The sequence below is a fragment of the Rhamphochromis longiceps genome, linkage group LG23 (assembly GCF_057381845.1).
Source record: "Rhamphochromis longiceps isolate RC_006_pf linkage group LG23, R_longiceps_female_GT1.1, whole genome shotgun sequence".
In the NCBI taxonomy this organism is placed as follows: Eukaryota; Metazoa; Chordata; class Actinopteri; order Cichliformes; family Cichlidae; genus Rhamphochromis; species Rhamphochromis longiceps.
Window position 1 is genome coordinate 5,688,837 of NC_140578.1, and position 14,565 is coordinate 5,703,401.

General features: G+C 39.5%; 1 protein-coding gene across 3 annotated transcripts in view; it reads left to right on the forward strand.

Moving 5' to 3' along the window:
- Positions 1 to 14,565, forward strand: part of ncanb (neurocan b) — a 172,767-nt gene that overhangs the window by 53,656 nt on the left and 104,546 nt on the right. For all 3 annotated transcript variants that reach the window (XM_085398156.1, XM_085398155.1, XM_085398157.1), the window contains exons 7-8: positions 6,655 to 6,948; positions 7,889 to 8,758. In XM_085398156.1, coding sequence (XP_085254282.1) covers positions 6,655 to 6,948; positions 7,889 to 8,758 — 1,164 coding nt within the window. The remainder of the gene's footprint in view (positions 1 to 6,654; positions 6,949 to 7,888; positions 8,759 to 14,565) is intronic.

Here is a 14,565-nt window from a genome sequence, read left to right on the forward strand (position 1 = left end):
ACTGGGCACATCTTATGTGTCCAAAATCTTATTTACCCCATCCCCAATTGCTGCATGTTGTAAACGCAATAGCTTACACAATAAAACTGGGAAATCTATAGATTTGGTGTCATGCTTATTCCATTTTTATCGTTTTAATCTTTATTGTGAGATTTTTACAAGGATGTAATAAAGATGTCATGGACTGTGTGTCAAAGATCGGCTGTGTGGGAGTCGAAGGTGGACTGCAATAGAAAAAGCAAAACAACCTTAATCCTGTCTTGCAAAATGTAAACAACGCCTAAAAACAGGGCCATAAAATACAAATAAAAGACAACAAGGAACAAAGGAACGCAAAGCAATGAGGGACGACGTGGCAAACAACAAGGCGACTCAGACGACATATACTCACATGATAACAAGGTGGAGAGGTAACGGGTGAGAACACAGCTGAGGATAACTTAACATAATGACTCAGAAGGAATAAAAAAATAAAAATGGAAACAAAACAGAGACTAAACAAGCCATGAAAACACAAGGGAGGCAGGAACACACAGGAACTCAGTGACTTAAATACCCAACTTGAAGTAAAAGTAAAAACAGAAAATATAAATATAAAGAAACCGACCAGGAAATGCTATTACAAGAAAAATGTCAAAACAAATGATTCTCAAAGCCAAAAGAATAATATTATACAGAAAACTCAGAACCCTGACAGCACACTTATAACTGCAAAAAGGTAGCGGAAAGCTCTCTTTACACATTAGAGACTTAATATAGATTTACTTTGCAAGTTAGGGGGCATATCCTGATTTCATAAAGTGTTGCTCCACCTTTAAGTTGTTCTCCAAGTTGGCTGACTTTTTGCCTATAGCCTAAATCTGTTAGCGTCACATCATATAAAATATATAACAATTGAATGCATGTTTGAAGCATTTTTACAGAGTATTCTGTTCAATGCCAGTTAGCTGGAAGCATTGCAAGACAGATGGAGACAGAGTTGGTTTTCATACATCAAAATCAATGGTTGTTGGCTAGAAATTGGAGGCCTGCTTTGGTTTTCTCTCGCAAATGTCCATAAATCTTGAATGATAGATCTGACAACTATGTCAGTGTTTACTGCATCACCTCAAAGCCTGACGATTATAGCAAGAGTAGCTGGTAGGCTGCACCTTATAAAGCTGCTACTGTGCAAAATGAAAGTCCTCCAAATCTACAAGAACTTCAAACCATTTTTAAGGATTAGAGAAGAAAGATGGCCACATGATCAAGCTATTTAAACGTTATTTAAAGAAAACATTTGTACTTACATCTTGAAATCAAATATTGCAGTGATGAAACATTTTCTGTCATTGTCTGACTTTTTCTTTTTGACTGAATGACAGAAAAATCAGATGGCCGTCCATCATTTTTGACAGATTAGAAGAATGGCCTGTATTTGTATAGCAAATAATTCATATGCAGTAGTGACAAGAACAGTGCTCACAGCATTGGTGACTTCTCTTTTTCTAAACATAACATCAAACATTATACAGAAATATCCTCCCTCAATTCCTTTGGGTGCATCTGTGACCACTGCAGGTCATAGATGGATTCTGTTGCACCCTGATACAGAAGAAACGCATGTGGTCTCATGTAAACACAGTATTGCTGACCTCTGATCGCCTCCCTGGGGGCAGCGTTTCTAGACTCGTCCATCCCACCCATCCATTCTCTTCAGCTATAATAGAGCAAGAGGCGGGCTGCACCCTGGACAGGTCGCCAATCTTCAATATATGAGGTTATGATGAGGGTTATTATATGATTACTGACAGTGGCCCCATCAGTTATCTTACTTTATCAAGCGAGCATCCTGTTTTCGTCACATTTGGTTGTTTAATAACAATGGTTGGAGTATTTTAGTGTCACTTTGAGTAAAAACTTATGTGCTTCTTGTGGTGTTGACATGAGGAGTGATCCCAAGGTCAGTGAAACTGTCTGTCCTTTCCTGATAAATGCATGTTCTCTACTCTGTATTAAACAGTGACTGAGTTGTTTCTTTATTATCTTTTTATTGAATATATTTCTTTATCAGGATAAATTAAAATTAAAATGACTGGTAATAATAGATTATGATGGACATTTTATGACCCTGTCTGTCACAATGACAGATGATGCAACCTCAGCTTGAAAGACATCAAGTCAGCCAGTGACCTTTATGATGCTTATTCCTCTTAAAGAGTCATTGATGTGCTTTGAGATTTGCCTTCTTTCTTCTCAAACGTCTCAGTTACATTTTTAGCCCTCTATTCTTTAATCTCAACATTGGATACACAGTATTTGTTGCCATCTTGATGAGGACTGAGCAGCGGCTAAACACCAGGGGAAATTATGGATATAAATCAATTAAACTAGTTGATAAGTTTTATTGTTTTTAGGTCAAATTAACAAACATATCTAACATTTTGCTCCTCCCGTTTGATTTAATTGGTGACTGAAGCCTCTCCACTCATTACTTATCTTAGATAGATGACAGCTGTGAAAGTGTGCTCAGGCATCACAAGTTCACTACCGCTCATACTACATGACAAGCTCTATGAGTGCAATTTACCGTACGTCCAGTGTATCCTTTGTGTAACGCAGTATATTTAAGCTGTCAGAGCTCTGATTGCTCTCTTGTTGCCACACTGCTATGATAGCCCTTCTTTCAAGTGTTAGTGCTGTTTTTAGAGAATATTAGATCACCTCCAAAAATCCAACTGTAGATTGTAAGTATGTGTTCCTCAAGGGGGAAAGTGATTATCATCTCTCTCTCTCCTCCCTGCTGTGCTGAGCGTGGTGTTTCCTCTAGGGGAATGATGGGCTCAGTGCTGAAATGGCAAATATTAACACTGCATATATTCGTCATTCACACCATAATCACGTCTATGCCTGACTGAAATTAAGTGTTTGTCATACTTTAACCTCGTGAAAATTCCAAAGCCCAATTATAATAACCGGCATCCGTTTTTCTAATAATTTTAACACCGCATTCTGACCTGCAACAGGGGTTACTTTATCTAGGTCTCTCAGTATGAGGTGTGCAACTGTCATTAAGCATCATAGTAGTAAGAAAGCCATTCCACTATTTAAAGACAATATTAACACCTAGTATGGGACTGATGTGCTGAGAAGAGAAAATTGTACGACAATCTCTAGACTTTATATCCTGCAGTTAAGAATGTTGTTCAGTGGAATTAACAACCTGATTGAAGTAATCAGCAAATAATTGTCTGCAGTCAAAGCAAAATTCCTGGGTGATACATAGCTGGCGTTTCATTCATTAATAAGAAAACAACAAAAACTAAAAGATGAATTAATAAACTCAGCAACAGACCTTTCTCTACATGTACAAAATCAATGGCGTGTCCAGCGGGGTGGCCTGGGGGGGCACAGGCCACCCCCCCAACCAGACTGGCCACCCCAGGTGCCACCCCAAAGGCAAAACAATAAAATTCAATCAAATATCAAATGTCCGATTATGTTTTCACGGTGACGCTCAGATATCCGAGTGTAAGTGAATGCAGCATGGGCTTCTGCGCTATGTGCATCACGTTAGCAAAGGTAGGAGAGCCAAGCACGAAAGACGTCACTGCAGGAAACAATTTTTCGGTGAAAGAAAATGAGGACAGAATAAATGTCCCGGTAAGTAATATTAAGTTTGTTGAGTTTAGTAAACTTCGGCGAAATTAGAATACCAAGGAAAAAATAACACTTAAAGAATTATTGCAGCCGTGGAATATTTCAGACAGTATGCTACAGAGGGGAGCTAACATAAGAGTTATGAGTTATAAGATGTAATCTAAGTCATAACATTGCTGTATGGAGCTGCAGATTTGGTTGCAGGTTAACATAGCTGGACTGGCCATCGGGCTTATTTGACTTATTTTTTATTTTTTTTGTAACGGCATGAACAATGAGAGGTGGTGGATTGGCCAGATGCAGGTCGATGTGTAGAAATAACTCCGTTGTTTGGTGGTGGCTATGGCGGGGCTTCCACAGAGGCAGCAGGTGGATGAGGGAAGGGGAGGCAGGAGGAGAGCCCCGAGGCAGCCACCAGTCCGAGTGTCAGGTGAACTGAACTTCAGGTAAGAAGTCATGACCTGCAGTCTATCTGGGTCAGATATAAACTAAGTTTAGGTGGAGTTTATTTTCGTTGTGCTGACTTTTTACTGTCAGTTGCAATAACTCATACTGCGTTCTAGCCAGCTTGGAGTTTTTATACAGCTGTTCGGTTGCTATGATGTTACTGATAGTGAACTTTATTTTATTCATAAGGTTAGTTAGTAGAGTTGCCAACGGCTCCTTAAAAAAATGGAATGGTCCCTCAATCAGAGAAAATATTACACGTTTCGTATTGAGCTGAGAAGAGACGCAGTTTGTCCCGAACTTCAGCTAGAATGGAAAAAGACACAAAGCTGGATTTATTCTGTCTTTACGCTGCACAGCTGCCTCTTCTCTCATCCTGCCGCTCCTGTTGCTACTTCAATCATGAAACTGATCGATGATCAGCTGATCGGCTTTTCTCTCTTGTTTGTTTATCGCCCACTTTGCGCCAGAAAGACGAAACCAGCAGATGTCGCGCTAAACAACAGCAGCACGTTTAAGCTTGATCGGCTGTTGTTAGAATTTATTTAATATTAATTTCTAGTATCAGCTGATGTTTGCTGGAGCCACAGCTGTAAAGCTGCTGGTCATGATGTCGGTTTGGATATCTGGTGAGAGGGAAACGTGAAGACCACCCACCAGGATCCTTTTTTATGTAGCTGACAGCTGGTAACTGTGCAGGGGCGGGTCTAGCAAAGTTTTGCCAGGGGGCCAGGTAGGGCATTAACAGGGAAAGGGGGAACAAAGAAATACTTTTCTTTCTTATTCTCATTTAAAATATCTAGCTTTTATTAAATAATTATCTAAATCTTACAACCAAAGTTTTTATCTGACGTAAAATGTATAGAAATCATACATATACCAAAAAGACTGTACATCACTGTCACAACAGGGTTTGTTTTCATTCAAAGGCTTTATGGCTTTAATACCTGGTGGGTCGGTCTGTAGTCAAAATGCCCGATTTTCTGTCCCAGTCCAGCCCTGCAGGTTATACTGGCAGTGTCACCATGCCAGCTGAATGTATTTCATCATCAGCCAGTGTTGTTCTTTATCAATATTACCAAAGTTTACCATAAGGCAGCATAGAAAGTATTTACTTGCTTTCAGGTTTTATTCAAATATTAGTCTTTTCAGTTGTTTCTCCACTTTTTTCCTGTTTCAAAATCAAACACCAGTTTGTGAGAAGATTATCTTCTTTTTTTAACAGGCAGAGAAAGTTTTACATTGGAACTGGCTAATTTGTCAATTGTTTGCTACAAATGTTCGTATTTTAATATTCAAAAATGTTTTTGCCCAAAACATATGTGCAGTATATGTCAGTAAAAATACTATGCAAATATTGCTGTCCTTGAATGCTGAGTAAACACTGACAAAGCACTGATTGTATCTCTTGTACTTTATCAACACAGTATCTAAAAACTTTGCACCGTAGTGGTTAAAATCTCATTCTAATAAGAGTTAAAAGTGCATTTGGTTATTAGGTTTATAGGATTATTGAATTATGGTTAAGGGTTGGTAGAATTTTTTTTTTAAACATTATCTGCCAATTAAATCTGCCACCCTTCTCCAAATCTGTGCCCCTACCTGGCCCCCCCAACAAAAATTTTCTAGACACGCCACTGCAAAAGCTCAGCTGGGCTTGATTTGCACAAAAAAATGACAGTATATAGGTCTTTCGCTGATTTGTCAATCTTTTCTAATTTAATCTGCAATCTATAAAAATTAGCACATTTTCAGCACCTTTTAAATGCCTATTTAAGCATCTTCTAACTTTAGTTCTGACAAATAACACCTCATATATCCCCTTTCTGGCTCTTTCCCATTTTATTTTGCTTGGATCTTGACCTTTTTAACTGTTCAGAAAAACTGAAGTGACATTCTTCTTTCTTGACATAAATCTCCTAGATCCTCGTATCAAATGTGTTCTTCTGTTTTCTGCTCCTCATTCTTACTGTCCAACCCTCCAGCTTATATATTTTTCATCACCACACCCTGAGCTGCCAGCGATCATATAAATGCATTTGTGCTATGTTCTTCTTGAGCACTCTCTGTCTTGCCTGTTTTTGAATTTCTTCTTTATCAGCATCAACAGCACCATTCTTCAGCCTCTTTTTTCTTCTTTTCTTTTATTCGCTGTCTGTGTACTTAGATCTTCTTTTTTTAAATGTCTTTGATTTCAAACAATTTCCTTTAGTCAATACTTTGAATTACTGATTTCCTTTTATTATTGCAGGCAACAATAAATGCCTTCTGCTTCCTCACTTCTAGTCTACACCTCTTATTTTTTTTACAGTTCACAAAGGAGAAAGAGAAAATGTCTAGAACTGACTGCCGTTATAGCACCTTAAAAGAAAATACTAATACGGTTCAACCAAGAAGAGACAGACACAAACCCAAATTCATTTAACATCAGTTTGCAATACCAAATGATCCAAGAATCAACCAGCACTCAAAATCCTGCTACTGCCAACCAACTAAACAAAAATTTTCTCAAGGCTGAAGTGCTTTTGCTCTGTAATACAACTCAACGCTTCTTTTTACACCTTCCAGGTGAGGTTTTTCACTCCACAGTGCCAGAGAAGCTGAGCCTTGCCACCGCCTCCACTCACTGCCATTCCCTGGGAGCCCAGCTGGCTACTGTTGGGCAGCTCTTCCTCGCCTGGCAGGCTGGTCTTGACCAGTGTGATCCCGGCTGGCTCGCTGATGGCAGCGTTCGCTATCCCATCAACGTCCCGCGGAAGAACTGCGGTGGAGACGAGCCTGGGGTACGGACTGTCTACAACAACCCGAACCGGACTGGGTTTCCTGACACCGCAGCTCTGTTTGATGCCTACTGCTACCGAGGTACTAAGCCCTCTGCGATAATGAAGGTGATGCAGTTACATTGTGGTAATTGCCATGGTAACGAGCGTTGTATCTGGGGAATTGTTTCCCCTTCTGATTTTTAATTAACATGAGATGTTGGTGTCACACATGAAGGAGTTGTGAAGAGACTGCGACATTTGTTTCCCCTCAATGGATATCAGGGCTTGTATGTTGTGGGTTTCTGCGCTTGCAAGACAGAATGGAAATGTGGATCAAATAAGAGTGAGAGCATGACTAAAGCAAGTCTAGCTGGGGTCTGCAGTGACTGTGTCTGGCCTTGTCCTCTTATCTGCTGACACACGAATAAGTTGGGCTCATCTTCAAACCGAATGAACTATTTTGTTCACTGTTTGTAGCCAACTTCTTCCACCAACACACACAGAATAAGAACTGATATTATGAGAAGACTACAAATTAATATTTAGGTAGGAAAAAAGAAAGAATGACAATTTCATCTTTCACATTGTCAGCCCATGAAAATGTAACTGAAGTGAAACATCTGCATAACCCAGTAATTTTAAAGTAAACAAGAACAGCGTGAGAGCAGAGCAGCAGTGAATCTGTCAAAACAAACAGCTGACAGATGAACCTCTTCATAGCACCAACAATGCTGAACGCAGATTTACAAGAATAATGTCTTTCAGATAGCTAAAAGTAGATAAAAATGGTAATGGATTTTGTTTATTAACATAGATATGGTTCGTGTGAATAATATTGTGGATACAGTCACATTTATATATTTGCTGATTTCAAATGGTTGTAATTTTTTGTAGAAAAACAGATCTACTTGTGATATCTATAACACATGTGTGTCCTACTCTGGATTTAATCTTCTTAAAAATAAGGAATGTGAGGTTTTGGGCTGTGTTGTAAGGTAGAAGACAAAACAAGTCAATTGATGTTTGATTGTGTGTTTCAGCCCACCAGCCAGCAGGGGTGCAGGCTGCGGAGCCACAGCCTTTGTATCAGACACCTCACCTGGCAGCAGAGGCCATGTCCTTATTAACCGAAGCCCAGGATAGTGCCTCTATTCCTAAGACTTCCACCTGGACTGGCCTTGTTGACTTAGATGAAGTACGAGTCCCGTCCATTGCTGGAATCAACAACTCATCTGAGATCTCCGAAGAGCATGTGATCACCCACTTAAGGCCTGAGGAGGGTTGGGATGAAACTCAGGATGGACCTGGAACGCCAGAACCCAGCCAGAATGAGTCACACAGCTTAAATAACAGCAAGACTCTGGGCGTTTCTGACCTTGAAACCTTCGAGAAGCATGGAGGCTCTGCCCATGAGGAAGAAGATGGAAGCTACTTTGGATCTGAGACCCCAACATTATCCTCAATTTCTACTTCCACGCCCCAAGTTCAAACCAGTAATAGTATTCTGACTGACTTTGTTAACACTCTTATGAGGCCTTTTAGATACTGGACTCAGAGTGAGAAAGGCGATGATACAGAGAAAACACCCATGGTGCCAGACGAAAAGACAACAAATAACCAAACACAGGGGGAAGCGCCCAGCAGGAACCCAAGTTTTCCAAAACCCAGTGGGGAAAAGGGCAGCATAGATAATGCCATTATGGAGCACAGAAGTGGCACTTTTTCTTTCAGGAGTCCGGTGACTGAGCTGCAGAACTCAGAAGAAGGTCTTTCCAGTGAGGAGAAAGAGGTGATGCCATTGATTCAGTTAGTACCTGCAGTCCAAAGCACAGAGGCAAGTGGTACGAGCAGCCCTCCAGGAGAGAGAACAACGAGCCCCATCGCTGACCACACTCAATCTGCTGTTAAAGGTATGCGTTCAGCTTTTGATTTGTATGTATATTTCTATCTACAATTCAACTTTACCCTTTAAAACAAATAACTACACGTGAAATTGAAACAGAAATGAGCCTAAATTGAAGCTGTTTTGTTTCAAATGGAGGCGGGGTGCATTTGAATATCTCTGGTAAATATAGAATCTGTTTGTGTCATGCCTTTTAAATAGAGTGGAATGGAGAGGCAGAGACTATCTTCTTTCCCCTCGAGTATGCCATAATATATTCCTCCGCAGGGCAATTTGAAGTATCGCTGTAAATTTAATTAAACAGTAATTGCAAACAAACAAAGGGGGCACAGCACATACAGTAATGCAGGGTGTTGGAGTGTTCTGCCTTCATTCTCATATTTATTCAAAAAGCGCTTTGTTTACATTGCAGGCTGTAAGAGTAACAGCTATGCTTACTTTTTTAAACCTATTTGAATGTGATGAAATGGGTTTTTTTTTGTCTTTTGTCTTTTTGTTTAAAAGAGGACAACTTACAGCCTGTTTTTTTTAGGAAATGGAGCTATATTAGACTATATTAGTGGGAATACCTGTGGCTAATATTATAATATAGAATAATATAGAAACATTTCAAAATCCATCTTTCATAGTGATTAACAAGGATACAAAAAAAAATCCAAACATACAAGTCCTAAAATCCTGAGATTTAAAGGAAGACATGAGAATCTGGAGTGCAAAGTCTGATATATAATACTGTGCTGAAGTCTTGAGCCCCTCATTTCTTTTTGCTTTGATTCCAAGGAGCCAGATTTTCTTGTGATTGTTTTAAAGTGGTGTTGGGCTATAGTTCTCTCAGCTGTCTGAAGGTCTTTCAAAGTTTGTCTTTGATCATTGGCCGCTCTTTCACACATTTTCCATCCAGTCCCTGTATGTGGCCATGTTGAATGGAATGCCTCTTTGCTTGTTAAGCCACCTAAGACTGACCTTCGAATCCTTCAAGCATAAAAAGGGGCACCTAACTCAAGGGACGAGCCAGCGTTGTGACAGACAGCTTAGCAAAGAAAAATTTTAAACTGTTTCTTTAGCTAGCCTTATAATAGCAGCCTGTTGTAAAAGCACGTCATTTGTTGCTATTTCTTCTGTTGAATCTACAGAAATGCCAAAAATAACACAGTTTGATCGGCATAAAATAGTGTTTGTGGTACAATAAAGTAATTTTCGAAGAGTTATTAGCCAAAAACAGGCATTTTTAGCATAGTTTGCTGTGTGTCCTTAAACGTTTTGAGGAAACAGGACAAACAGAGGACAAAAGAAGAAATAGCAGGTCTAAAAAAAACTATCTGCAGCAGAAGAGCAGTATCCAGCAAAGACCTGACAGAGGACTTGAGAGAAGCAGCTGGCCCTTCAGTTGATTCATCATCCATTCACTGAAGCCTTGTCGGAAATGGTCTCAATGGAAGTGTAGCTGTCAAGGAGCCATTCTCGGATAGACAACAGCAAGAAAAGCCTGACAACTGCCAAATTACACAAGAGCTGGGCTGAAAATCAATGGCAACAGGCCTGATGGAGTGATGGCTCTAAATGTGAAATTTCTGGTTGAAACCGTGATCAACAAGTGTGGAGCAATTCAGAAGAGAGGCACAACAGTGAGTGTCCACAGCCATCTGTAAGACATGGTGGAGGCTCTGTCATGGTTTGGGGCCACATTTTAGCGAGTGGTGTTGAAAATCTTGTCAAAATTGATGGAATTATGAATGCAGAGAAGTACCATCAGATTTTGATCCACCATACAATACCATCTTTAAAGTATTTGATTAGTAAATAAGTTAATTGATTAGGTCAGTGCATACAAGCATACCTGGATGGAAAAAGACAATGGAACACTATCAGTCATGGATTGGCCTCCCCAGAGCAACACTCCCGAAGCAACGTTGCCTCATCTTGACAAAGAAAAGAACAAAAAGGTAGCCAACATCCAAAGAAGAGCTTTGAGTGTCCTTCAGGAAGAATGGAGAACTATTCCTGAAGAATAGTAAAAGGAATTACAAGAAAACTGTCTAAGAGAGTTCAGGCTGTGTTAAAAAATAAATATGGTGTTACCAAATACTGACTTTAAAGCTCATCAAAATTGTACACATCAACTGTTTTGCCTTATATAGTGTATTCTACTATAATACTAAATTAGAGCACATCAGAAAGAGGTAAACAAGCAAGGCTAAAAAGAAAGTGTACTACAACCTTGGGTTGATGGAAGCAGGAAGCTTTTCTTTAATGGCTGCCACAAATAACACATCCATGGCGCCAGCTAAATAGGAAAGATCCAAAGTAAGACAAACATTCACACCAGCAGCCAAAAGAATGATTCAATAAAGGTGCAAGGCTTTTCTCACCTAGCGATTGCTGGCTTTATTAATATAAATACTCACTGCTGTGCTACCTGAAATCCCATAGCAACCCAATCCCAAGGTATTAATGAAAATCCATCCTTTAGTCCGCATGCATTATTCACAACCTTATCCAATTAACATGGAGGCTGGGCTGCAATGCCATTCACTCTAACCACCATCCATGTCTCTGCCAATTAGGCCCCAGCTCTTTGAAGGTAGGCAGTAATGATCACTACAGTGTGGGTGAGCAACACACGAGGAGCGTGAGTATAGGAGGGAAGAAGCAAACAAAGGGAAAGATGGAGGAAGGACTGTGAGGTGTAGTTTTTTTTTTTCTTTAATGTTGCTGTGATGGAAAACTGCCCAGCTGATGTCTAGTAGAACCAATGAACTAAATTAGCTGTTGTTGTGCATCAAGGGCTCAACACTTGATAGCGATTAACATTGCTGTTTTGTCTCTTTGATTGAGGGGAGGAAAACATTTGTTAAGATGGGAATTTATATAATGATCACATTTATTTCAGATGCTTAAAAATTCTTTGCATCAAGAGCATTCAGTTAAATTATTTGCCAAGAAAATATGAGTATTTTGAACATTTTAATAAACTGAAACAGCATGTTAACAAATTATATTCAGGTCAAGAATCACAGCTGAGGAAATATTTGCCAGCTTCATACCAGTCTCAGAAGACAGTGAGGTCTTCACACTGACACTCAGTGTGGCTGCTCCTGACATGATTCACCTGGCCATGCAATAACTTTGCCTCAGTCTTTTTTTATTAGATGCCATATCTGTAGATGGAATGAGCTGGCATTAGTACCATCTTCTGTCTCGCGCGCCTTCTCTTTCTATCATTGTCAGTCTCCTCGCTCGCAATTTAATATCATGTCTGCCTGACCTGCAGGGATTCTTTCAGCCCGTTTACTCCACTAAAGTGGAGTCAACACAGCAGAACCACTCAGTGGAAGCACACAATTACTGTCTGAATGAGGTTCATTATAAGTTTATTTTGCAGCATTTTTGCTCTGAGTTCTGGCCATTTCCACCAAGCCCTCCACCAGCAGATTTACAGCAGCTGAGCTGAACTCTAACCATGCTCTAAATAGCGCCATGAAATCACCCAAACCTATGCCTAATTGTCTCATTTTATTTATTACATGGTTCATTACATAGATGATCAAACCAGATTAATGTGTTTAATTATTCTCACTTCCATCAGTGTGTGTAGTAAAAGTATGTAATTAGCTATTTGGATTATTAATAGGACAATTACACCAGGCTACATGGCTCTTATGGAAATGAACCTCAGGCTCGTAAACCTCACTTAGGCATACGGCAACAGCGAACCTTCTGAATAATTTACATACACTTTAATATTTTATGCATAGACATATTTGTGCATGTTGTCCATCTTGAGGTAATTTGTTGTGCTGTATTGCTATACTTTTCTGGCACGTTAACCGAACTGAGGGTAGCCAAACTGGGCTGAATGATTATAAAGGTGGGATCACTAACTAGACCTCTCAGTAATGTGACTGCACCACTCTCCTAAAAAAATTCCCCACGAACATCATCCATGAGTTACACATGCAGACAGAATGAATTATTGATGGTGTAGACAGAGTCTGGTTTAAAGCTGTAAGCTGATAACATACAGTGGAACATTTCATCTAAATAAACAGATCGAGATGGAGCTTGTTGTGGAGCCAGTCATTTGCTTATCGTGCTGCAAGTGCATCTGCATTTTTCCACATGGCTTCTCTCACTACAGGCAACTGTATACCAGCAGGAACTTGTTTTAGGTAAAAGAATCCACAGGGAGTGGAGAAACAGGGACAGAGAAGTGTGAAATTACATTTGAATACATCCTCCCATCCTTTTGGTGTGAGTTTATTCGTGGGCATGTGTGCATATACTCCAGAAGAGGAGGTTCCCATTTTTGTCTACAAACTCCAGCAACTTTAATACCCACACTGATCAGCTCCAGTGGTGCAGAAAAATATCCAAAACATCCAGCTTACAGTAAATGGCAGTTAACTGCTTCTTTTAGTTTGCCAAAATTATCATTTGACTACAGCTTCAAGGAACACACAGAAGAAAAAATTGAACCTACATCTCAGGTACATTGCGTCCGTAGTAAACGTGTAAAAGCACAGTTAAGATTTTAAAGACATTTTAATACACTTTAAGTTGTTGCAGCAGTGCATAAAAATGTAGAAAATATAGTTTTATGGAAATAATAGAAAAAGATGGCATGGCTAAACTACAATTGTTCTCTGCAGGTGATTGTGTTACAAACCAAGACTAAGAAGAGTAAATTCTACTCGAGAATGCAGCTTTGAGGGAAATGGGCTCCATAGGCAATAAACACATCTGAGAGAACTCTAGATTGTTTACTTTGTTTGATCTTGGTTGATATAATTCATTCTGAAATAATGTGTTTAAATTATTAACAGCTTTAGTTTATTACATGATAAATATGATGAACAAAAACTGTACTTTCCAAGCTCAATTGGAAAGCGCAGTGTTGGATATTTCTGTGCTCCGGTCAAGCACGAGGAACATTTTGCTGTTCTTTTTTTTTGCATCCTGATAGATAAGTGTGAATGAAATCAGTTTGAAGCCATAGCCACTCAGCCTGATTGGTCAAGTAACCAAGAATTATTCTTTGTTTATTTAACTTCTTATAAAAAACCCCCAAAAAAACAGGGATATTACTGATGGAGATTATGGAATTGTTGCTTGTGTAATCAGGAATCAAATGGTGAAGAAAGGCATAAAAGGAATGACTTCATGGCATTTCAATCTACATTGTTTCATGGTGAACTCCCTCTTCATTATTTACATGCATTTTCACACACTTGATTATTTTTACACATTTGGACCTGATTATTTGAGTGTTTCTCTCACCAAGACTTAGCTAAGACTGGCTGGCTGTGCAAGCCCTTTCTGACTTCTGTTTCCCTACTGGCAGGCTGACAGCCACTGTATCTAAAATCCTCCATTGGATAGATTCCAACTCCACTGTCTTGTGTTGCATCTAATGATGCTATTCTTTGCTTTTAAAGTTCACTGTTGGTCTCTAACCAAACGCTGTGCAGTGCAGAACAAGGACCACTGTTCTTAACTGCTCTCCAAGGGCACAAGGTTGCTCATGGCTCTGTGGTTTATTTGCCGTAAAGTAGAGCAACTTTTATTTGCAGAGTTGCATCGTTTATGTCGTGTTATTTATTCGTTCTTGATCAGTGAGTGGGTGAGTGGTTGCACAAACCAGTGAACCTACCTCATTCTTCAATATCCACCCTTTCCATTACCGCAAATTGAATCCAATTCCAGTTCGGTTGGGAAAAAAGCAGAATTCTATTATTTCATAACTGCGTACAATGTGTGTGCAGGAATAAAGGAAATATGCAAATACTATGAATGAAATCAGATACAGTTAACACA